This window comes from Dromiciops gliroides, chromosome 1 (genome assembly GCF_019393635.1).
Source record: "Dromiciops gliroides isolate mDroGli1 chromosome 1, mDroGli1.pri, whole genome shotgun sequence".
Classification (NCBI taxonomy): Eukaryota; Metazoa; Chordata; class Mammalia; order Microbiotheria; family Microbiotheriidae; genus Dromiciops; species Dromiciops gliroides.
Window position 1 is genome coordinate 142,134,276 of NC_057861.1, and position 26,312 is coordinate 142,160,587.

The window sequence follows — 26,312 nt, forward strand, 5'->3', positions numbered from 1 at the left end:
ATAAACTGTGCTATTCAGCTGCCCATCAGCACTTTTACTAGTAGGTTGTTTTTTTTTTTAAGGATGATTTTTATTACAATGCCAAAAAAAGAAAAAAGAAAAGAAAGAAAAGGATATTCTTTTTTTTCATAATGTTCAGAAAATTCATCAAAGTTACTCAAATCTTGGGCCAATTTCATAAGAAAGGACTGGTGTTTCCTCCTGGATTCTAGGATATCTTCAACATTCTGGTTATTGCTATTATCCAAAGATTAATATGTTCTCATCGAAGATATCAACTAAAAACGTTCCCCATTTCTCCCCAGCAGAAAGTTGATTTCTCAGTGCTCATGTGCAAAATTTCAATGTTCAACAAAGACTTGTTTGTTTTTCTATGAAGGATGAATCATACAACCATTATGACTGTTTTAAAAAGGCTCTCATGAAGAGGCAAATCAAGCTAAGCACAGCACTAACTGCATGGACGCTTCCTTCATCTAGTACCAGCTTCAGTGTCATATGTGGCGGCTAGTCCAGACCTATGGTTTCATAGGTTTAGGAAACCCTCAGTGTGAAGATGGTTATTTCAGTGATATAGATCAATAACAGGTCTATAATTTACGGGATCAGAGCAGAACAGATTTAGAGATGAAAGGGACTTCTAAGGTCATATTCCTTTTTTGGGGGTGGGGCAATGAGAGTTAAGTGACTTGCCCAGGGTCATACTTCCAGGACTGCTGTTTTATCCACTGTGCCACCTAGCTGCCCCCTGGTCATATTCTTTAACCTCATCATTTTATATAGTTGAGGAAATTGAGTCCCAAATTCGTGAAGGGCTTAGCATACTGCCTGGCACTTACCAATGTTGATTGATTGACTGAAATAACACATTCGAGGTTACATAGGTATTAAGTAACAGTTAGAGTTTGAACCCAGGTCCTACACCACTTTCCATTGCACCATAATTGCTCCTAATTTTGGGAATTGATTGAGGAGCTGAAAAATTAAGTCACTTGCCTGGGCTCACACAATTAATATGTATAAGAGACAGATCTTGAACCAATGATGTATTTCTAAAAATGTGCTTGTACTTTAATTTTAAAGAGAGAAATACAGTTGGCGGGGGGTGGGGGGGAGACGGATACTGGGAATGAGTCTGAGGGTTTTACTAACTGACTTTTTAAAAAAAAAAACATAAGGTATTTTATTTTTTCTGTTACATGTAAAGATAGTTCTCAACTTTTGTTTATACAAGCTTTACAATTTCAGATTTTTCTCCCTCCCCCCTCCCCTAGACAGCAGGTAATCTGATATAGGTTATATCTATATATCTATATACATATACATATAGATATATATATATATACACATAATAACATTAATCCTATTTCTGCATTAATCCTGTTATAAGAGAAAAAATCAGAGCAATAATGCAAAACCTCAAAATAGAAAAAAAAAACAACAGCACCCAAAACAAAATAAATAGTATGGTTCATTCAGCATCTATACTCCACAGTTCTTTTTTTTTTTTCTTGGATTTGGAGATTCTCTTCTATCATGAGTTCCCTGGAACTCTTCTGTACCATTGCATTGGTGAGAAGAATATAGTCCATCACAGTAGATCAACACTCAATGTTGATGATACTGTGTACAATGTTCTTCTGGTTCTGCTCATCTCACTCATCATCAGCTCACGTAAGACCCTCCAGGTTTCTCTGAACTCCTCCTGCTCATCGTTTCTTACAGCACAATAGTATTCCATTGTATTCATATACCACAACTTGTCCAGCCATTCCCCAATTGATGGGCATCCCCTCAATTTCCAATTCCTTGCTACCACTAAAGAGCAGCTATGAATATTTTTGTACATGTGGGTCCCTTTCCCCTTTCCATGATTTCTTTGGGAAAAAGACCTAAAAGTGGTATTGCTGGGTCAAAGGGTAACTGACTTTTAATATACTTGAAGACTGCTTGCAGCCCCTGTCTTCTCTAATCCATTCTGCACACACTCTTCTGCCAAATAGTTATATGTAAGCACAGACTAGACCAGACTAGAAACTTTTTAACACAGTAATCAAAGCCCTCCACCATTTGGCTTGAAACTATCTTTCCAGTATTACTTCATATTATTCTCCTTTGTACAGTCTACATTCCAGGTAAACTGAACTACCAGCTAGTGGCAGATAACAGACAATGGATAAGTGCTCTCTGACACCTAACTGGAATGCACTCCCTTCTCATTTTCACTTAGAATCTTTCTACTATCTCCCCAAATAATCTTGCACTTACTTATTTGTATATATGTTGTCTACTCTCCGCAGAATTTAAGTTTTTTAAGGGCAGATTCTTCCAAACTGGAAGGGATTCAGTATCAACTGTGTGTACATTGTCCAAGAAATGGCCTAGCCAAGTTTGGAGAACCTTATCACCAGAAGGGTGGTCATCCACCTAGGTGATCAGAAGGTATGAAGACTATTTAAGGCATGGGGTAGGAGTGCAGTGATTTTGATAATGTTGTGGGAAAGAAACCCTACACCAATGAAATCAATGATCTTTTGAAGCATTAATCAATGGTTAACTACACAATACAAAACATATTAGTAAGCTACATTTCAGACATAGCATACAATACTCTATCATATTATTGAACTCAAACTCAGTTCTGATGTTACTGCTTTTTTTTTTTAAGAAACAGGGAAGAGGAGAGCAGTCATAAGTGAGATGTTCTATAGCAAGGTCAAGGGAAGGAGACACAATAAATCCTCTTAATTTACATTGAATTTCAATTTATATAGAACACCAGCAGATATGTGATTTGTTGTTTTCTGGAAGCATGCTGCTACACATTAATTGTGAATACATTTCCAAAAGGTATGAAGAAATCTATTTCAAAAAGAAAGAAAGAAAGAAAAACACTGCATGAATGGAGAGCTGAATTCTAATCTTAACTTTGCCACTAACTAGTTGGACAATCTTGGACAAGATACTCAGCTGTAGAATGTACAGCTGAAAGAGATGATTTCAAAGCTAATCATCAATTCTACGACTCTATGATAATTAATTATACCATAGGGCTTTTTAAACAAATGTAATTTAATGCTAATTACAGATACTAGCCATGTTACAGACATCCCCTATTTAAGAAAAGATGGTTACTTGTATTTTTGTCCTTTCCAATTTCTTCACTGGTTGTTAGCACTATGGTTAACTTAAGCAACAACTCTCTACATATTCTCAGGGACTATGTGCCATCCAAACTTCTGTTATAGGTTCAATTCCAAATTAGTCCATTACCATAGATATCCATCCTCCTTAACACCCTACTTCTTCCAAACTCTTCTCTTGCCCTCAGGAAAATCCTTACCCCTCTCTCTCATAGGAAGCAAAATAAATAAACAAAATAAAACAAAATGGACCATAATTATGACAAATAAGAATAATAACTGCTAGCAATATGATTTTATCAATGAAAACGAAAGTATAAATTTTGAATGCAATTAGACACAAAGACCCAACCTCAAAAGCCTAATAAAACTCTTTCATACTCTCCACTGATGCTTCCATCTACCTTCCCCATCTTAATCTAATAGCATCCAAGAATCCAAAATTCCTATTCAATTTTATTCTCCTATTTACTGGTATTGCAACAAAAGTTATTTTCTATTTTTCCTTGTAAATTTATAGTATTTTAACTACATTGTGAGTTAGCTTTTTGTGGACTGGTTGAAGAATCTAACCACCATTTAAAACAGGTTCTATGGAAAACAACTGAGGAACAAACAGCCAATTTACAAATTAACTTCTGGAATGCAACCTATTTGTAAGTTAGTGAATGCCAGTTTTCTAATATCCCAGATAGCTGTATGCTAACAGCAGAGAATTTTAACTGCATTCTGCAAAGAATATTTGAATTAAAATTGTTTAAAACAAAAGGAGGAGAGAAAATTTAATCAAAGGTTTCAAGTAGAATTCATCACTGGAAATAAAACTGTTTAAAGAAGAATGCAAATTATCCTGTTCTTAAAACCCTTTGGTATGCTATCCAGATGCACACTAAGATCCCAGATCATCTTTTTAAAAGGCCTTGAAGACTCCCTGGCTTCAGAAGCCACATGTGCACTCCCAATTTCAATTTGGTTTTCATGGTCAAGGACATGTCAGAAATAGCAGAATAAGAATTCTTACTTTTAAAGCAAAATAATAACTTCATACAGCCTGTCAAAACAATTTTTAAAAGACATGTTTTTTAACAATATATTTAATAAATTATGTGAGTGTAGACCCTCTCAGAATTCAAGGAAGCTTATAACAATATTTCAGATTGGATATTTTAAAATTGATTAAATCTGCTTAGAATATATATGAGGCAGGATATCTGGAACATTTTTCAAAAAGATTCAGTAAGGTTTGATAAGAAAAGAGACTTCAACACATTAGTTAGTAAAATAGCTCAGAAATGAAAAAGTATATTTTTGGAAGAGGGGAGAACTCATCAAATTACTAAGTCTCAGCTTTCTATTTACACAGCAAAACAAAGAAAACTTAAACTGAAGATTACACATATTGGCAAGGCACCAGGCTGACCAACCCTGGAGGAAACAAAAGTTGACGTGACCTAAAAAGTCAAATTAAAGTGAAAAGTTGAAACAATTCTATAATGCAATACTCTAGGCACAAACAGTGAAGCCAAAACTCTGCATTGACCAATAAAGGGCACTGCTACTGCAAGTATGCCCTCTACTGGTGACCACGTTTCTCTTTATCCACTGGTCTACATCTTCTCCTCTGGACTTATCAAACTATCAATGGTAAGGTTGACTTCAGAGTCAGCTTCTTATAGTGGCAAAAACAAATAAGCAGAAATCAGGATCCCCATTAACTACTTAGGGTTTTATTCATGACCAGACAAACCACAACTTTTTCTGTTTCCTAAAATATACAACAAAAGGATTTAACTCTATGATTTCTAACTCATCACCCAGCTGTACAGTTTCCTGTCTGATTCTGAGACTCAAAGTCTTTAGAAGATCCTAAAGGTACAGTCAACAATTCAACGGTTAGCAGGCAGCCAATAAAGACAAGGCTCATCAGAGGAAACACATGTTCAAACATAAAGAGCTTAAGGAATGACAGGAAGGGATGAGTGAATGTAGGGAGGACTTGGGTGGGCTTACAAGCTGGTGTTCAGTTATTTAGGGACCAGATCTATGATAAATGGAAAAGGAAGTTCCTCTACCAAGGTAGATCAGTGCCCATTCTACAACACAGTCTTAAATAATTGCTTGAGGCACTGAGAGTTAAATGATTTGCCTCAGTTACATTGTCAGTATGTGTCAGAGGCCAACCTGAACCCAGATATGTCTGATTCCTAGGCAGGTTCCCCATGACCTATGCCACAGTACCTCTCCTAAAGGCTGAGAAATGTAACAAAATTACAAATTTAATTTTTTTCAATATATAAATCTGGTAAATTAAACTGACCATTCTATCAGCTCAGATTCACTCCAATTGTGGGCACTTGGCTTTTGGTGAAAGTACCTAGTAAACAAATCAGTCTCTACTTAGAAAATTCCTTCAACTTTCCTTCACTTAAAATCCTCTGGTATTTTTTTAATAGGCTCAATTACAGAGTAAAAGTTAATCGAATGGCCTCCCTCAAACTGGGTAGTATGATTCCAGTAGATACAATTTGGGGAGGGAGGGAAGGGGACACACACACACACACACACACACACACACACACGCAAAGCCCGCCCCCTATAAATTCAAACTGCTTTTAATAATTCAGCATTCTGGCCAAAAATCTCTCCATCTTGGGCCAGGTCAAAATCATAGCTATATAGGTTGAGACCTGGAAACCATTATAATGCTACAATAACCTGGCCTCACAAACAACTCATAAGGAGGTTGGGAATAATATCAAAAATAACTCACTTAGAGACTTTTAAATTGTCCCAAAATGTAAAAGAAATTGAGAGCATAATGATTAAATTAAATTACCTACTTGAAGAAGTTAGAAAAATTTTCCTATGCTTTGTTTTGTTTGTGGGGTGTGTTTTTTTCTTTGGGTTTGGGTTTTTTTTTGGGGGGGGGGTTCTTGTTTTGTATTAGAATCTCGAAATTGCCTTTTATTGCACTATATCCCTGAATCCTCAGAAACAGTTTTAAGAACCATGCCACTGTGCCATGCACAGGGCCCTACCCTACAAGCCCTAAAGCCAAGTCATGTCAGTTAAAAGGTTGGGACTGCACTTTTAGCTCACTGCCAAGGCTCTTCAGGTCTGGGACACTTTCCAGAGAGACAATGAAGTCACTTCCTCTTGCCGGCCTAGTCCTGATTCTTAGTTCCTTCCTTTGCTACTTACTAGAGAAGGATTAACCTCTAAAAGGTGAGCTTGACCCTGGAGCTGTAGCCCAGCATATACCCCTAAGTTCATAGCTGCCCACCCACAGTGTTTCCCATGTTATGCACCAGATTTGAGTACTGCTAGAAGGTCAGGGCATAGGAAATCAACTGAAAGGCTCAGGAAAGCCCCAAAAGATATGCAGGCAAGTACTTAATTTAATGGAAGTTTTGACACCAAGATCATAGTGAGTAGAACATACCACTTCTGGTTAAAGAGGCAAGGGAGGGAAAATATGGAAGAAAACTCTGGGAACTAAGCTCGAAGATCTGGAAACTGAGACCATTTCCTTCCTGTTCAAACAAAGAAATTAAACTGGTCCACCAATGTCATGTTTAGCTGTTAAACACTAGCATATATTACATACAAATATAAATGACATGCAGGCAGATGGACAGAATGTTAGTAATAGTTATCCATTCTCGATGATGATGACAACAACAATGAAAATAACTAGCATTCATGTAGTGCTTTAAGGTTTGCAAAGCACATTACAAATATTGTCACATTTTAGCCTCACTACATCCTTGGGTTGTTGGTGGTGTCACTATTGTCCTCATTTTACAAATAAGGAAAAGGAAGCTGGTTAAGTGACTTGACTAGGTCACACAGCTAGTACATGTCTAAGTCTGTATTTGAACTTAGATTTTCCTGATGCTAGGCCCACTATTCTAGCCACTGCTCCACCTAGCTGCCTCTACATGGGCATTTTTTTTTTTACTTATGTAGATGTTTATTTATTTTTAACATTCTTTTTTTTTTAATTTAGAGTTTTAAATTCTCTCCCTCTCTCCCACGTATCCCCTATTCATACAGAAGGCAAGCAATATAAAAACAATCATCTATCTACGTGGAAATTTAGAGTTATATTTCTTAAAAAATATGTAGTTTTGATCATTACATTTCAAAACTGCATTAAACATTTTGGAAGATTAAAAATTATTTTACACTAGCAAAATTTTCTCCTATCAAATATTCAAAACAAATGTCATTAATTGGTAATATTGTTAGAGGGTTTTATTGGCAGTACTGTTAGAAAATACTATTTGTTAGAAGGTTTTCTTTTTTTAAGATATTCTGTGGATTAAAATGAGATTTAGGTTTTTTTCAAGGTACTATTTTACTTAAAAAATATACTACAGGCAGGTCTCTTCTTGTTCACAGGTCAAATGCTCCTATTACATCATATACATTTAAGATCCATTTCAACTTTCAACAGTAATAGACTTTTAACATAAACATAAAAGCCTGACTTTTCAATACAAATGAGAATTTTAAAAATATAAACATATATGAGAGTAAATAGTTTAAAGATAATCTCCTTAAAAAGTTAAGATAAAAGAAATTCTAATAATAGCCCCTTTCCAAAAACAAAATACTTGAATAATTTGAAGAGATTCAAATAAATATAAAAAGTAATTTTAATTTTATTTCAAATGTTCTTTAAAAAGTGCTAAAGAACATAAAAATATCCTACCAATAATTCTTTACCCCAAGCATTTAATATGGAAAAATAAGATAGTCTTTGCGACCTAAAAATACTGTTCTATTTATCATACAAAACCCTGTACCTACATTCTATTCACCAAAAAGTACAATCTGAAAATATTTTAGGTATTTCTTTGTGCTTTTACTTTTTATCTATTTTCTTCTCTAAAAGACAAAGCAAGGAAAAAAGTACATTTTAAAAGTAATTAGTAAGCTAACAACATTCTGTGCTCAAATGCAGTTTTCAAAAGACTGTGTCCTGGCAACTATCATAATCCTTTTGAAATTGTTCATATTAAGATTAAAGATCACTTTGTTCCTATATTCCCACAACTAGTTGGTATGGTAAAGAGATCAGTACCCTACTTTTATATGTAACATCTTTAACATTTGCTCTCCTTTCTGTGCATGTGATTAAATGTAACATTTTGAAATCCCAAAGTTCTGAGAAAAACATAAATTCTTGTCTCACAGCTGCTGTTTGACTCTGGAAACACATGCATTTTCTTTTCAAGCATCTACCATCAAAACTCCCAAAGGACTTGCACTGGAGAACACCTGCATCTCTTCATTTAGTTCCAATAACAGAGCCTAAACTCCCAAATTACAAAAATAGACGCTCTGTTCAGCTGTAGTTACATTTTGCCCCTAATTCCCGTGAACAAAAATGCTAGGAGCATGAAATCATTCAGGCAAGCTCTGTCATCGAGAGGATAAGATTTTTTGCACCAGAAGCCCAGTGGGAACATGATAGAAAACTGGCAACAATTACAGATAAAGTACATAGTGAAGTCCTCAGGGAGGAAAGAGGAAATGTAATAAGATAGATGGGTATAATTTTTACACATTTATGCCCAAGCCACAAATGTGAATTGTCTTTAATTGCTACAATATATAAGCATTCTTACTCATATATCCTGTCCAAAATACTAAAAACATACTTCAAGGCAATTCACTTAATTCTCCATTGAGAAGCCAATTTCTTCAGAACATAAAGGACATTCCAAATAAATTAAAATGTAGAACATAAAATTCTGTTTCCACCTTTAAACTACTTCAATACTTCATTATAATCCAAACAACCAAAATAGAGCAGTGAAATAAATGTTATCAAAGAAAAAAGGGGGTGGGGAAAGCCAGAGAATGGTTTTTAATTTAGAATACCTGAAATTTGTAAACCTAGACTTTCATTTTCGACAACACTTAATTAACAAAATTAGCCTTTATTTGCTGATGAACATTTCATGCCCCTGTTAAGCTCATAATGTATGAACTTCCAGTGAAATTTAATGCAGTCTGAATTTGTATGCATTTGTAAAACCTTGTCTTTTTTTTAAAGAGAATTGTCCTAAATTGTTGCATATTTAAAAACTCCTAAAAACTATTATCATTATCACACCATTTTAAGAGAAATCCGATTTTTAAAATATTTAAATAAAACAAAAGGCTTAGTCTATATTCTGTTCCAAGATGACCACTGAGCACTATTAAAAATACCTAGATGTCATTTTATCTAGCTTTACATTTTAAATGTGAAAAGAAAGCATTCAATTTTCATTAGGATTTTAAAAACCATTTAAGCAAGCATAATCATTTTTGTTGTTTTGCAGCTAACAACCCCCCCAAAAAAAGATTTTAAAATGCTACATACATAAATTTGACTTAAATTCTAAGAATTTTTCTGACAATTTTTTCTTAGGAATTTATCATAGAAGAAACTTATCAAAATTCTTAAGCAAATGCTTTTTAAAAAATCTTGGATAGTCATTACAAAATTTGGCATGAGCATTTCTCAATCACCTTGGTCCAACTCAAGAGAAAAATATTTTTTCAAGAAAGATGTCATTTTTAAACATATGAGAGAGGAACCTTGTCCTATGATAGGGACAATGAACTTTGTGAAGATATAAAAAGATATGTTTATTAAATCTACATGGGCACAAAACTGTTTTTTCTTTTTTTTGGTTTTTGTTTTGTTTTTGGTTTTTTTGGTGAGGCAATTGGGGTTAAGTGACTTGCCATGGGTCACACAGCTAGTAAGTGTTAAGTATCTGAGGGCAAATTTGAACTCAGGTCCTCCTGAATCCAGGGCCGGTGCTCTATCCACTGTGCCACCTAGCTGCCCCAAAGCTATTATTATTTCTAAAGGAAAGATAACAGAAGATTTAAAATCATCTCAAAAAGCTAAGCCAAAACTAACGAGTTAAATTTTCAATGGGGGTAATAAATGTAAACTCCAGCATTTAGGTTCAAAAAATCAATTTGATTTGATGGCAGTTTGTATGAAAAATAACTAGGGCTTAACAACTGAATACAAGTTAAATATTCACCAACAACAGGACTTGACTACAAAAAAAATTAACTTTGCTCTGGAGGATCCAGGTTCCCATATAGGTACTTCCTCCAATCATAAAGATCATACATTGTTCTGTGAGTCTTATTGAAGTCCCTCAAGCATCCTCTCCTGCCTAGCTTAAAAAAAATTTTTTTTAAGAATCTTAGTGGATGCATTGTAATACAGTGGAAAGAACTCTAGTGTCAGAGTGCTACTTCTTCACTACCCTTTAAGTTTGTTGTAAAATAAACAATGGATCAAAATCAGCATGGGTGGCCCCTTGCAGGTTCCATTGGGGTTATCTTATATGCAGAGTAATAAACAATACCTTTCTTGTTTGTTTGTTTGTTTTGCAGGGCAATGAGGGTTAAGTGACTTGCCCAGTGTCACAGAGCTAGTATCAAGTGTCTGAGGCCAGATTTAAACTCAGGTCCTCCTGAATCCAGGGCTGGTGCTTTATCCACTGTGCCACCTAGCTGCCCCACCAATACCTTTCTTGGGCAAAACGAAACTGTTGGGTTCATGTATGCCTGACTCCACAGAGCCTCTTCTGAAAAGGTTCAGGGAAGTCCTTTTCAACTCCAGATGCTGATATGATCAACATATCAAGAAACAACTAACTACTATATTAAGCAAATACTATATTCATGGCACTGTGCTAGGACCCGTGGATATGTATATGATGAAACAGTCTACCCTCACAATCTGGGAAATAACAGGTACACAGATACATATCTACCCCTACTCCAGTCCATTTTTCCATTCAGCCACAAAAGTGATTTCTCCAAAGTGTAAATCCAATCATATTGACTTCTTTACCCAATGGCTCCCTATCTCCTCCAGGAGCAAAGACAAAACCCTATTTTGGCTTTAAAGGCCCATCATAACTTAGTCCTCTCCTACCTCTCCAGTCTTCTTACACCTCACTCCCCAGCATGTACTCTTCAATCTTGACACTCTAGCCTAGATGTTCCACAAACAAGACACTCCATTTCTCAGCTCTAGGCATTCTCCCTAGCTGTCCTCCATGCCTAGAATGCTCTCCTTTTTCATCTCCACCTAATGGCTTTATTGGCTACTTTTTAGGTCCCAACTAAAATCTCATTGTTTACAGGAAGACCCTGTAAATTCTAGTTGCCTTCCCTCTATTAAATATTTCTTATTTATCTTGTATGTAGCTTCTTTGTACATATTTATTTTCTTCTTGTCCCCCTCACTAGATTGTAAGCTCTTTGAGAGCAAGGATTGTATTTTGCTTCTTTTCATATTCCCAGCATGTGGCATAGTGCCTGGTAAATGGTAGGTGCTTAATAAAATATTTGCATGACTCTTGCAAGTAAGCAAAATAACTTAAACCTCTCTATGGTTCTTCATGTTTCCTCATCTGTAAAATGAGAGATCTGCATTAAATGAAAGAGGTTTTCATCAGTTTTAAGCCATTCAATGAATCAAATCCACAAATTTTATTTTATTTTATTTTTTTTAGTGAGGCAATTAGGGTTAAGTGACTTGTCCAGGGTCACACAGCTAGTAAGTATTAAGTGTCTGAGGCCAGATTTGAACTCAGGTACTCCCGACTCCAGGGCCAGTGCTCTAGCCACCCCCAAATCAACAAATTTAATCATCATTTACTATGTTCTAGGAGCTGGAGATACAAAGAAAAAGTAAAAAAACCAGTCCTTGCCCCTCAGGAGCTTCCTTCATTTTATGAATAATATGTACAAACACAGACAAGATACATACAAAGTGACCTTAGAAGGGAAGGCACTAACAACTGTCCTGAAAAAATGTGCTAGAAGAGTTTTAAAGAAGTCAGAGATTCTAAGAAGTGGAGGTAAAGAAAAAGAGTAGTCCAGGTATGGGGACTGAGAATGAGGAGTCGAGGGTGACACTGAGGTTGTAAACTAGTGTGATGGAAAGAATGATGATACCCTTGACAGTAATGGGGAGGATCAGAATAATAGAGCAGAGACCTTCTTTTAATATCTATCGGGTACTCTCATTCTTGCACTTTATGACTGATTCATCTTCTATACTAGTGATACATGACCTATATGACCTCTTTTATGCCATTGTTCAAGTGCAATTCATCACCTATAAGAATTGAGAACCTACTCAGACTCACTGTATATTTTTCCAATGATGTCTATTACTTTACTCCTGTCCAGATCACAATATGCAGCTCGATTTAAAGCTGGATGAATACGAATACTTGGCACTAGTTAGACCACCTGAGGAGTACAATTTTCAATTCTGGATCCCACTCTAAGACAGGCAGACATTTACTAAGGGACAGAAAGACAGCAAGAAAGACAAAGACACAGAGACAGAGAATGGTAGAAGAGTGTCAAAATCAGGTAATATAAAGCAATTCAAAACTACTGATATTTGAGATAGAAGATAGAAAGAAGATATGATAACTGTTTCCTAAAGGCTATAATTTAGAGGCAGAAACAGAATTATACTATGGTGATTTTTAAGAGTAAAACTAAAACAAATGGGTGGAAATAATAGAATAATTTCCTTTTTTTTTTTTTAAGTGAGGCAATTGGGGTTGCGTGACTTGCCCAGGGTCACACAGCTACTAAGTGTTAAGTGTCTGAGGCCAGATTTGAACTCAGGTCCTCCTGACTCCAGGGCTGGTGCTCTATCCACTGTGCCACCTAGCTGCCCCAATTTCCTTATTTTTTAAAAAGAAAAATTAACTAAAATATCAGTGTAATTATAATGATCATGTGTGGCCCTTATGGTAGGACCAGGGATACTTTTCCCCTCCCCCCCCAACAAAGGTTAGTTTTCCTTTAAAGGCAGTGAAGCTATCCCTATGATTTGATTGATCCCAGTTTCCTTCAACAGGTTCCTGGTCACCAAAGATCATAAAAAGTTCTACCTACCTGTGTGGAGTCATGGATTTCATGGTAGATTTCTGAAGATCATTTTAATCCCCAGAACCTGCCCCGCTGACCTGACACATTTCCATAAGGAGATGAGGCAGGGCTGCATCCAGAAAAGCTAAGTGTCACAGTATTCTTTTTTTTTCAGGGCATTGAGGGTTAAGTGACATGCCTAGGGTCACACAACTAGTAAGTATCAAGTGTCAAGTGTCTGAGGCTGGATTTGAATTCAGGTCCTCCTGAATCCAGGGCCGGTGTTTTATCCACTGCGCCACCTAGCTGCCCTAAGTGTCATAGTATTCTTGTTGTATATTCTTTTTGTGTCAGGACAACATTAACCTCCTTCTTTAAGTATTCAGTGATATGAAAGTGGCTCATCTCTTCCTACCAGTAAACCTGAGCAGGTTGCTTGTGTTAAGTCAGCCCTTTAGAACCTTAAAAATACAAGAGAAAAGTACATCTGCCTCCCTTTTTTCCCTAGGGTGGAGAACCATAATTATATAACATTTCATATATTTGGTAAATATATCAGATAGTTTTGATGAACTGGATTTTCTCTGCTTTCTTTTTTCTTTGTTATAAATATATGATTACTTTTTTAAAAAGAATGTAAGGTCCTTGAAGAAAGGGATGTTTTTGATTAAATCTTTGTATTGATATAGCCTAGAATAGTGCTGAGCACACAGTAAATAATAAGTATTCACTGAACTGAAAAGAAATTTCAGAAAGGCAGGTATACATAAAAAGAAAAATTTTAATAGCTCTGCATTTTGTATAGGAAAGAAAACAAACATAAAAGTCAACAGCTGTTCCCTCAGTCACCTTTTAAAAATATCATAGGATCAGGGCAGTTAGGTGGCACAATAGATAGAGCACTGGCCCTGGAGTCAGGAGGGCCTAAGTTCAAATCCAGCCTCAGTCACTTGACTAGCTGTGTGACCCTGGGCAAGTCACTTAACCCCAATTGCCTCACCAAAACAACAACAACAACAACAACAACAACAAAAAACCATTTATAGGACTGCTGACTTGGACCTTGTAGGCCAATTCCACCCCTTCATTTTAGAGATAAGGTAACAGAGACTAGAAGAGATTAAATGACTTGCCCAAGATCACACAGCTACTAAGTGTCTGAAGCAAGATTTAAACTCCAGTCTCTGCAACTCTAAAGTCGGCACCCTCCCCACCTTGCTACATTGCTACTTCAAATAACAACTGGAATTCTCAAGGTTTCCATTCCAAATAATAATTGGGTACAGCCCTGTACAAATTTCAAGACCAAATGAGATGAGGCTTGTTCAGGGTGATATGCATATACATAAAGCATAAGACTTTTTCCAAGATCATTAATAAAGTCCAAGATTTCATCCATGCCTTTGGTATCTTTCTGATACCCAACCCTCAACATTCATACAATTCTATTGCCTCCAGCATGAATCTCCCTCCATATACAGTAGCTCTAATATAGCTGTATTTTGTGTCCTGACTCTTGAAACACACTGCAACTACAAAGGTCTCTTCCAGTAAGGTGTGTAGGTATGTTGTGTGTATGCATACACACACACACACACACACACGTGTGCATGTGTATATATGTGTATCAAAATCATTCAAGACATCTTCAAAAATATGAATAATAACCCTCTTTAATGACTCATGGAACATAAGTATCAGGTTAAACAACAAAATAAATGTTGTTCATCAAAGACATTAACCACTGTGACTGACGAGGGCAAACAGAGAATCCAAATTTAAGAGGGATTTCCTGTGGATAGTGAGGTCCTCTAGATGCTCCTGTTTGTGGTCATAAGGGTGCTGGTTTTATCAAGACCTGAAACACTGCAGAAACTGCAGGAGCCAACTGTAACCACTAGAACTTCTGGAACAAAAACATTTGGCTTGATCATGAACAAAGGAATGATGAAGATAATTATCTACTGCCCACTTTCTACAGAAATCTGTAGAGTTTATCCAGCAATATGTATATCTGGGACAAACAGTATGAATAGGTGAGTTGGACCCAGAATGATATAGGAGGAAGAAGAGGAGAATGAACAGGTTACTTTTAGGGAATTGAGAAACATCTTTTTATTTTGTTTTGGTTTTGGCCAGGCAATGAGGGTTAAGTGACTTGCCCAGGGTCACACAGCTAGTAAGTGTCAAGTGTCTGAGGCCACATTTGAACTCAGGTCGTCCTGAATCCAGGGCTGGTGCTTTATCCACTGTGCCACCTAGCTGGCCCATGAAACATCTTTAATGATAAGTTCCTCCCAGAAACAAAGGCCCATCTTTTTAACACTAGCATTCCACTCATGTTATATCTCTAGGAAACATGGACCTTAACAGCCATCAAAGAATGTAAAATGAATATCACATGGAGGACAAAAAGGATTGTATGATGGGTGTGAGTAGGCTTCAACATGTGACCAATGAGGAACTTCAAAAAAGAAGAGAAGTAAAAATGACATCAAAAAAATGTATGACCATAAGAGATGATGGGGTGATCATGTAGTGAGTGTCAGGGATAACAGCTGAATAATCAAGCTTAACTGGCATCCTTACAAAGTCAAGGAAAAGTAAGGAGACTCCAGCAGACTGTGAAGACCTCATGTGGAGAATTTATGGGAGGACATAGGTAAGAGGCAAGCATTTGCATCACTGAAATGAACACCAAATTAATTCAATCGCAGATCCATTTGAATACAGCTGTCCCACAACAGCACCATAGCTGCTGCCCTACCTAGGAAGATAAGTGACCTATTTCTAGGGCTCCTTTAGATTACAAGAATTTATGATACTCTGAGATTACAAATAACTTTTAAAAAAATCAATAATGTATTAAGATTTTAGTTAGTTATCTACTGAGTTTATCTTTCTCAAGCCCCCTCCTACTTCAGTCCATCTTTCACAAAGCTGGCAAAGTGATTTTATTGAAGCTTAAGTCTAATGATACCATCACCCTGCTCCAGTGGCTCCCTATTGCCCAAAGATCACACATACACACAAACACACTTAAATTTATATACATGTAAATATTTATATATTTTATATTAAATATTATATATTTAAATACAATAGATGTTTGTATATAAATGCACTCTGCACATATATCACATGTATGTCTACATATGTATGCATATTAATTATGTACACACACATGCACACGTGCACACATGACATTTAAATCTCTCCACAACCCCTTCTGCAGCAATAGTCTTCTTACACATTACTTCCTGCTTCACAATCTACAATCTTGTTATACTGTTCTACTCTCTGTTCTATACACAAGAAATTCCATCTCCTATTCTCCATTTATTTGCCCTAAGCTGTTCTCCACACCTGGAATACATTCCCTCCTCCCCTCTGCCTCTTGAAATCGATGATTTCTTTCATAGATTTCTTTCAAGCACCACCTTCTACAGGAAAATTTTGCTAATTATCATAGTTGCTAATGCAGTCCATCAATACGCATTTATTAAGTGTCTATTCTTTACCAAGTATCCTTCAATAAGCACTGGAGATAAAAAGACAAAAGACAGTCTCCACCCTCAAGTTATACACAATTTAATGAGGGAGACAAAATACAAAAAATTACGCACAAATAAGCTATAAATGGGATAAATAGGAAATAGGATTATTGCTTCCCAAAACACTTTTTAATGATTCTGCATGCATTTTGCATATATATAGATACATATTCATATGTTCATGAAATCCTTCGAATGGAATTCATGCTCTTTGACAACTTAGTACAGTGCCCAGTGCATAGTGAACACTTCATAAATGTTTGATGAATGATTAAAGTAGTACAAAAAGTAGATATAGTAGTCAAATGGTGAGAATCGATTAGCAGATAGCCTATATACTCTTGGCCATTTTTACCTTCTAAACACCTCTCTTCTTTCTAGATTTTTATGACACTACTCTGACTTAGTTTCCCTCCTTTTTGTGTGACCACTTCTCAGTATCTTTTCAGAATCTTCACATTGGTCAGTCCTGCTAAACATGGGTGTCCTTTGAGGTTCTGTCCTTGGCTCTCTTTTCTCCCTTTACACTATCTCATTAACACCCATGAAGTCAATTGTCATCTCTTTGAGGATGATTAACAGATTTTTTTAAAAAATTGGATCCACTGGAGCAGCTAGGTGGCGCAATGGATAGAGCACCGGCCCTGGAGTCAGGAGGACCTGAGTTCAAATTTAGCCTCAGACACTTGATACTTACTAGCTGTGTGACCCTGGGCAAGTCACTTAATCCCAATTGCCTCACACACACCCCCCCAATTTTTTTTAAATGGATCCAAACCTCTCTTCTGACCTCTAATCTTGAATCTCTGACTGCCTTTTGAATAAATGAACTGGATGTCCCATAAACATCTTAAAATTCAACATGTCCAAAATTTAATTTGAGTTTCCTCTGAAGCCCTCCTTTCCCCCATAACTTCCCTATTACTGTCAAAAGCACCAACATCTTCCTAATATCCCAAACTTGAAACCTAGGTGTCATACCTGACTCCTTACTCTTATTTACCTCCATTAGACAATCAAGTGCCAAATACTATTGTTTCTACCTTCACGATATCTCTCCTTTACATCCCTTCCTGTCCTATGACAGCTGCCACTCAAGTGCAGGTACTTATCACCTCATATCCAGTCTATTATAGCAGCCTTTTGGTTTGGTCTCCCTTCCTTAAGTCTTTCTCCACTCCAATCCAACTTTCAGTTGTCAAAGTGATCTTCTTAAAGCACAGTCTTTCCTTTACTCAACAAATTAGAGTTGCTACTTTACCTCCAGGACAAAATATAAAATTATTTGTTTGGCTTTTATGCTTCTTTCCAAGCTGGCTCCTTCCTACCTCGTTACTTTTACAGGCTTCTTACATTTTATTCCCCTCCCTGTACTTTGGACTCTGTAATACTAGTCTTCTTGCTGTTTCACACTCACAACACTCCATCTCCTGAATCTGCTTCTCTTCACTAGTTATTTCCTTATACCTGAAACAATCTCCCTCCTGTTCTCTGACTCCTGGATTCCCTGACTTCCTTTAAGAATCATCTCAAATCCTACTTAGTTCAAAACAAAACAAACCAAACAAACACACACCAAAAAAACCCCCAAACTCTCTCAATCTTGTTCTCTCCCCAATACACTGCTAGTTTCTATTATCTTCAGATTATCCTGTATATTATCTTTTATGTACATAGTTGTTTTCATGTCCTCCTACATTAGAGCTCCTTGACAGCAGAAACTATTTTTGCCTTTCTTTGTCTTCTGAACTCTAGCCTGACACAGAATAAATACAATGTCTGTTGACTCTTTTATCTGATCTTTCCTTCCACACACAGCTACTATGTTAGTTCAGTTCCTCATTAACTTTCACCTAGATCATTCCAACTGCCTCTAAACTGTTCTCCCTGACTCAAATCTGCCCCAATGTTAACAATGTCTCCAAAGTAATATTCCTTGCTTTCCATTACCTTTATAGTAAAACACAAACTGCTGTTTCATTTTTAAATATGTTCACAATCTAGCTCAAACCTGTTTTTCCAGCCTCACTGGGCTTTACCTCTAGCATTCTGTAATCTAGCCAGACTGGCCTTTTCTAGGCTTCTCAAACCTGATGTTCCACCTCTCTTCTCCCTCCCTATGACTGACAGTCTCATGTGCCTGAAATGCACTCTCCTCACTGCTCCTTCACTGTGTCCCACTCTTTAAGATACAACTCAAGCACCATCTTCTATAGGAAACCTTTCTTAGTTCATCTAACTGCCAATGTTCTTCTTCCCCCCAAAATCTAATTTTTAACTACTTTAACTACTGACATTTCTTCAACTTGTATTTATGTTTCTAAATATTTCTTTTTGTTCCTATTCCTCCAATCCCTCTTACTAGAAGAGATTATTTCATTCTTAAACTTGTTCCCCAATACTGTGCCTATCACATAGCAAGTCGTCAATATTTGTTGATTGACTCAGGACTCACAGGCTCAAGCAAATTAAAGAAAGTGTACTACAGGTTGGATATATCCTTTGTAGAGAATTTATAGGAACACAGGCATCAGCATTACAAGAATAGGATAAGATCTGCATCAGGAGAAGGCATTACCATAACTTATGTTATTACACATTCATTACATTACTGGAGGGCATATCTAATCAATCTTATGATAACAACAACAACCATTTTTAACTTTTTATTGTATCTAGTTTTTTAATTGGGGGGGGCAGGGCAATGAGGGTTAAGTGACTTGCCCAGGGTCATACAGCTAGTAAGTGTCAAGTGTTTGAGGCTGGATTTGAACTCAGGTCCTCCTGAATCCAGGGCCAGTGCTTTATTCACTGTGCCACCTAGCTGCCCCTATTGTATCTAGTTTGGGAAAAAGTTAATTCTGTTGAGCAAAAGAAAATTTTAACTGTGTTTTTTATTAGGGTTCTTTCAAAGTAGGCTGATAGGTTGATTACTTGAGTGAAAGGATATAATGGATAAAAAACAATCTAGAGATGCATGTCTATATACTATTTTTCTGAGCTGAACCAGACTCAGGAATGTCATCTGGTGCTTTGAGTGATATAAGAACAAAATAAAATACTTATAGGTCAAGTAACAGTTTAAAAAGAGAGAGAGATTTACTTACAGCAGGAGAGTCAATAACAACTCATTTCTGGCTGTTCCCTATCCCTGGAATGTTCTCCCTCCTCATCTTTGGCTTCTGTGGCTTCCTATTATTTCCAACTAAAATCCCATCTTCTTTAGAAAGCCTTCTCTCACCTCTCTTAATTCCAGCACCTTCTGTCTGTTCATCATTTCTTATTTATGCTGTATACAGCTTGCTTGTACATTTTTGTTTGCATATGATCTCCCCCATTAAACTCTGAGTTTCTCAAGACTAAGGATGTCTTTCCCCACCTTTCGTATCCCCAGCTAAGGCAAAGTCCCTGATACATAATAGGCACTTAATCAACACTGATTGGCAATGTAGATTATACATTAAGGACAACTAGCTTTGATCTATCTAGCCTTGAGAAGCTCCCTCATGTGAGTTGCCCATCATTTCCCACCATCTAAGATGAGAGAGATCCTGGGGTTAAAGGCACATAAAGTGAAGATGAAGTGTCTTGTCTGAGGAACAGCAAATAGGTCATTATAGCTGGAGTGAACGGAGGGGAATAAAATGTTAAGAAAGGTAGGAAAAGGTCAGGTAATGAAGAACTTAAAATGCTAAACAGAAGTCACTGAATTTCTTGCTTAAGTCGCAGGGATAGCTGGTTAAAAACTATAGGCAAGAGTCTAGTTCTCCTGTCTCAAAGCCCAGAGCTCTTTTCCCTAGTCCACAAAGCAATTAATCAATCCATTAATCAGCTGGACAATACATTAAGGAAGAGGGCATGTTTTACAGAATGATTAGAAAATGCTGAAAGCTCACTCTGGTCCCAAGCCCAAGATAGCTTCATCTCTTCCCAGGCAGAGAAAAGACTACAAATCACAGGGTTTTTACAGATGTATCTCCCTTGTAAGGCAGCCCAAGGTTAGTCTTAATGACTATTATACATAAATAGACTAAAAAGTGTCTTCAGATTCCTTTAAAATGTAAAATCCACAATTTATTCATTTAGATCTCGCATTGATGAAAAGAAACAAATTAAACAGAGCTGTTGTTTCTCATTTTCTTCCATTTAAATAACCCTAAACATAGTTTGTTTAAATTTACATAGTGTTTAAAACACAGTAAGTGCTTAGTAAATGCTTAATGAATTAATAAATACTTAACTTCAAATAATAACTCTGGTGTGTTCAAATGAAAAAAGAGAGCTAAGAGATGTCTTGTGATCTCAAATAAGCAGAAATGATACCAATCATAAATAAGAATGAGACACAAAATTTATTATGACACAATAGTTTATATTTGTACATACATGTTTTTTCTATATATACTTGCCAATGCATGGAAAATAAGTGTCTTGCATCTTTTCATAATTGTCTGGTTGTCAACTGGGGTTCCCTATTTTCTTTTTATATTCAGGCGATAAACATTCTGCTCCTTTCTTATGGCCCTTCCTTTAGAGCTTACTTCTTGGTTTTCCACTTAAAGTGCCATATAATTTGCTTTTAATAAATTAATTTTTTATTTTGTGGAAGCATTAACAGAAAATGCCAGGTGTTCTCCCATCCTTTACCCCCTGCCATGATTCTTAAAGAAAGTCTGTTAAGCCTTTTACCAAACTGGACTAAAAACACTCAACTTTAGCTCTTAAGCTACTCATTTCATACAGTACCATGCATTCCACTAGCAATCCTACAACTTTCAGAAGCCCTGGGGGTAAAATCATTGAGCACCTCACCTAATGCATATATTACTACTTGCTTAAAAAAACAAAAAAACTAATTCTACTCTGATTACTTTGGGTTTTTTTTTTTTTTGGTTAATTAAGACACTTTTGGGGGCAGAAGGGGGGGGGTTGAGGCAATTGGGGTTAAGTGACTTGCCCAGGGTCACACAGCTAGTAAGTGTCAAGGGTCTGAGGCCGGATTTGAATTCAGGTCCTCCTGAATCCAAAGCCTGTGCTCTATCCACTGCGCCACCTAGCTGCCCCCACATTTTTTTTTTTAAGTTATAAAGGCCAAATGAACTTGCTTATCTTATGCTGAGTTCCTTTCATAGCACCTGTACTACGTATATCTATTTAAATCTTTTTATAAAAACATAAGATAAAAACAAATTCCTTTAAAGCTGCTTTAATTAATAATAATATGTATGAGCACTATAAACCATGTAATAAATTTCTAAAGTATAACTGGGTGTGATGGCATAGAAAATTTAAACTTGACACCCCTGTTGGGTTTATTATAAAAACAGTGGTGGTAATGATAATAGAACTATCCAACATTTATACAATACTTTAAGGTTACAAAGCACCTTGCACATGGCTCATTTAATCTCAACAATTCTATTTAGCATCCCCATTTTAGAAATAAAGAATTTAAGACTTAGAGAGGTTAAGTGATTTGTCCATGGTTACATGGGCAAGCCAGTAAATTTCTGAACTTTTTTTTGGGGGGGGGGGGGGCAAAGGGTTAAGTGACTTGCCCAGGGTCACACAGCTAGTGTCAAGTGTCTGAGGTCAGATTTGAACACAGGTCCTCCTGAATCCAGGGTCAGTGCTTTATCCGCTGTGCCATCTAGCTGCCCCCAAGCCAGTAAATTTCTGAGACAGGATTCAAACTTCTTTGTGAATTCAATCCTAATGCTCTATCCACTATGTGACCAAAACTAGGTTTAAGAAAAACATATTACCTTTGCAAATTGAAGCAGAGCTAAAGGAACAGCTTCAAAATACCAATCAAATGTTCACATTCCAAATTTACAAACATCCTAATTAAACACAACACAAACAGTCAAGGTTTTGAATCTTCCCCAATCAAGTATAAAATACCATAAAGGAGCAGCTATAACGGTAGGTTTACTATTACATTTATAATTTCCCTTTAGGTTACATTGAAGAAACCAGAACTTTATATAAGAATGGATAACTGCCAAAACAAATGTCAACTCAACTCTAATTGCCTCACTAAAAATAAATAAACAAACAAACAAATTAATTAATTAATTATTTTTTTAAAAAAGGGGCAGCTAGGTGGCACAGTGGATAGAAGACCGGCCCTGGAGTCAGGAGGACCTGAGTTCAAATCCAGCCTCAGACACTTAACACTTACTAGCTGTGTGACCCTGGGCAAGTCACTTAACCCAAATTGCCTCACTAAAAATAAATAAATAATTTTGAAATGTCAGAAATTTATTTGAGCCATCTTGACAAGTTAAATCATATATCAGAGCTGGACAGCCACAGCTAAACAAGAATCCCCTCTCTACCACATTCCCAACAAGTGGCCATCCAACACACACACACACACACACACACACACACACACCCCTTCCATTTTTCTAACCCACTGGATGTGCAAGTGTGTGCTGAGGATCTGATTCATAAAGACAAATTTACTTATCTAAAACAATTACAATTTATGAAAGGAATAAAAATGATAGAATTATTCATTTTGATTTTCAAAAAGAATAAATGAAGTTTTATACCTAATGGTTATAGTCTTGAAGAGACAGACTCCACTCAAAAGAAGTTCTGCTGGAAATGAAATTGCAAAATGATATGAACAGAAATAGAAGTTTTATACTTACCAGAGTTATGACAGTAGTCCACAGATTGGGGAATTTGCATTGTAAACGCTATCAAATCTGGGGCTAAGAGGGATTCTGGCTTTCTGCTTTCATTGAGCCATTTGCTGCTGTGGAGGTCTTTGGTGTCAGAAGGGCCCTGAATTAAGGGAATCAGTTTCTCTTTTCCATTCTCACCTAAATAAAAATATCAGTATTAATCTTTAAATTACAAGCATTTTCCCCCTAATATGTAACTAGCTCATGTTTCAATGCATCTTAAAATATCAAATTATAGAGCAATATAATTAGTAGAATGTCTAGAATGTCTAATCATTTTATATATATATATATATATATATATATATATATATATATATATATATATATATATATATAATTTTGGGGGGGGGGGTAAGGCAATTGGGGTTAAGTGACTTGCCCAGGGTCACACAGCTAGTAAGTGTTAAGTGTCTGAGGTCAGATTTGAACTCAGGTCCTCCTGAGTCCAAAGCCAGTGCTCTATCCACTGTGCCACCTAGCTGCCCCTAATCATTATATTTATCAATCCATTTTATACTGCACAAATCTTTGTATAACTATAATCTGAAATTAACTAAGTAATCCTAAATTAAATATCCAAATAAAAATCCATTAAAACAATCATATCCCTAAGTCATGTGAAATGTTATCTAAAGAATGTCAATATTTGGAGCCCAAAGTTAGCAAATATTAAGATAATTTAACTAGTATAAATCTATTTTCAAATGCTTTTTATTATTTACATTATCAGTTTTCCCCAATATCTCTTTCCCTGCAACCCACGAAAGCCAGGCCTTATAACAAATATAATTTTTTAAGACAAAAATGGGGGGAGGAGAAATCAACAAAACCAATATTTTATAATTCAAAACTGAAATTTAATGGAGTTCAGTGTAAATTAAGTATAAACAATAATACAAGGTGATAAGACAGTTGACCAGCTTCTCAATATAGATTGTTTTTTAAAATAAGTAAAATAAACTGTTTTTGTTTTAAGGTTTTTTCACATATCTATATTGACAAGCTACATCTAGTTTCTGTAATGGTCAATTTTCCTCCCAAGCACTGCACTGAAGGAAAAAAAGAGTTTTTGAAGTGTTTTGCAAGTAGACACATACATATAATGCATGTGCATGCATATATATGTGTTTATATACACAAACTAACATTAAGATATCATGTAAAAAAGGTATACAATTTCAAGAAACTCTTTAAAAAGTTCCTCTAATTTTCTTCAAAATCAATCATAAATGAATAGAATTTTAAAAATAAAAAATAATTTATTAAGCCAAGTAGCATCATCCTGGCAAAATAAAAAGGAAAAAAGAGAAATAAAAATTTAAAAACCCTCTGATTCATAGGAACAATGAGTAAATTCTTGTTTCAGTAACGCTCCTTGTAAAACGCAAGGCCAATTCTCCTATACAGGCAATAAAGTTTTACATGGTCCAGCTGCACATACCTGGGGCTTTGGCACAAATTTTTATTGATCCCACGGTCCCAGAGGCACATTTGACCAATGATGTGCTGCAGTACTTCAATTCAACATTCTGGATTGAGCCCTCAAGAGTTGGCAAGGGATTCTTAGATTTCACACCTAATAAAAGAAAACTGCAAATGTACTAGCTGGTTGAATTTAAATAATTTTTATATTCCTTCACCAAGGTATTTAAACTTAATTATGCTTTAATTATCTAACTCAGATGTTCTTATAATATTTGTGCTATGTTTCATAATTTGGTGTTTAGGAGGTGAGTGAATACAATTTTAAAATATATGATCTGTGATAACTATATATAGTCAACTATCAGGCTATTCAGAAATAGATAATTTTAAAAATAATTATATATGGCTATGATATTTATGATATAACCTGGGAGGTAAAACATTCAATTTCCTAATTAATTTCATTGAGATTGTAAGTAAAATTATTCTGCAAAGGTATAGGCTCCCTAACAGCAGTAGAAAAGACGACAAAGCAGAATTTTAAAAATAGTAAATAATTTACATGTAAATAATGGAGATGGCCATATATGCTTCTCTAATAAATGTAAAAAAGATTATATTTCAACTTACCAACCAATAAGTATCTATTGAATGCCAAGTATGTGCTAAGTGGGGGATTATTTTTTTAAAGGCTTAACTTCCAATTCAATTCAATATTTATTAAGTGTCTACTATATCCTGCCACTGTCCTAAACTTGAGCTGTAAAGATAAATACAACATAGTCCCTTCTCTCAGAGAGCTGACATTCTACTGGATATGGATACTTATCCTCAAGAAGCCTGCAATTTAGAAGTATTATAGGCTTTGAGGAAAGTTAGCAAGACCTGTAAGAGAGAAAAGCTAGACAGGATTTGAAACAGGTCTCAAATTATGGAGAGGATTAAGGTCGGGGGATAAGAGGAAAGAACATTATACCTATTGAAAAGTCCATTATTATACGTATACATAATTCACATGTCTACATTTAAGTATGAATAAATAGGCCTAGTTGCAACTTCCTTTCTTTTCTCCTCATTCTTCATGTGAGTCAGATATATTCATGTGACATGATTACATGTTAGATTCTTGTGAGTGACTAACAAAGCCACTAAATAAACTTTTAATTATTGGTCACAACTGCATAAAGATTAACTATATCTGTCATTTGTTGAATCCATGTTTCTTTTATTTGCCAGATCATAAGATCATAAATTTATGGATGGAAGAACCTTAGAGATCATCTAGTCTAACTACTTTGTTTTATAGACAAGGAACTAAAACCCAGAAACTCTGAATGACATGTCCAGTGTCTTACATGGAGTTTGTGGCAGAGTCAAAATCTGAACCCAGGTTTTGTTACTCTGGCATTCATTCTAGCAACAAGCTGCCTTCCAATAACTTAATTCAAAATGAGTAACTGCATTTATAAATCTGGAATAGTGATTATCTGAATTTATGGTACATTTTCTATTCTTTTTCAAGACTTGCCATCTAGATGCATCATCTAAAGCTTCAGCAT

The 26,312-nt window shown here is 35.9% G+C and overlaps 1 protein-coding gene across 1 annotated transcript in view; it reads right to left on the minus strand.

The window, feature by feature from the left end:
• VPS13B (vacuolar protein sorting 13 homolog B) overlaps nucleotides 1-26,312 on the minus strand; it is a 996,174-nt gene that overhangs the window by 686,435 nt on the left and 283,427 nt on the right. The window contains exons 18-19 of the mRNA XM_043982862.1: nucleotides 24,770-24,904; nucleotides 23,290-23,463 (exon numbers count right to left, since the gene is read on the minus strand). Of these exons, the coding sequence (XP_043838797.1) occupies nucleotides 23,290-23,463; nucleotides 24,770-24,904 (309 nt within the window). The remainder of the gene's footprint in view (nucleotides 1-23,289; nucleotides 23,464-24,769; nucleotides 24,905-26,312) is intronic.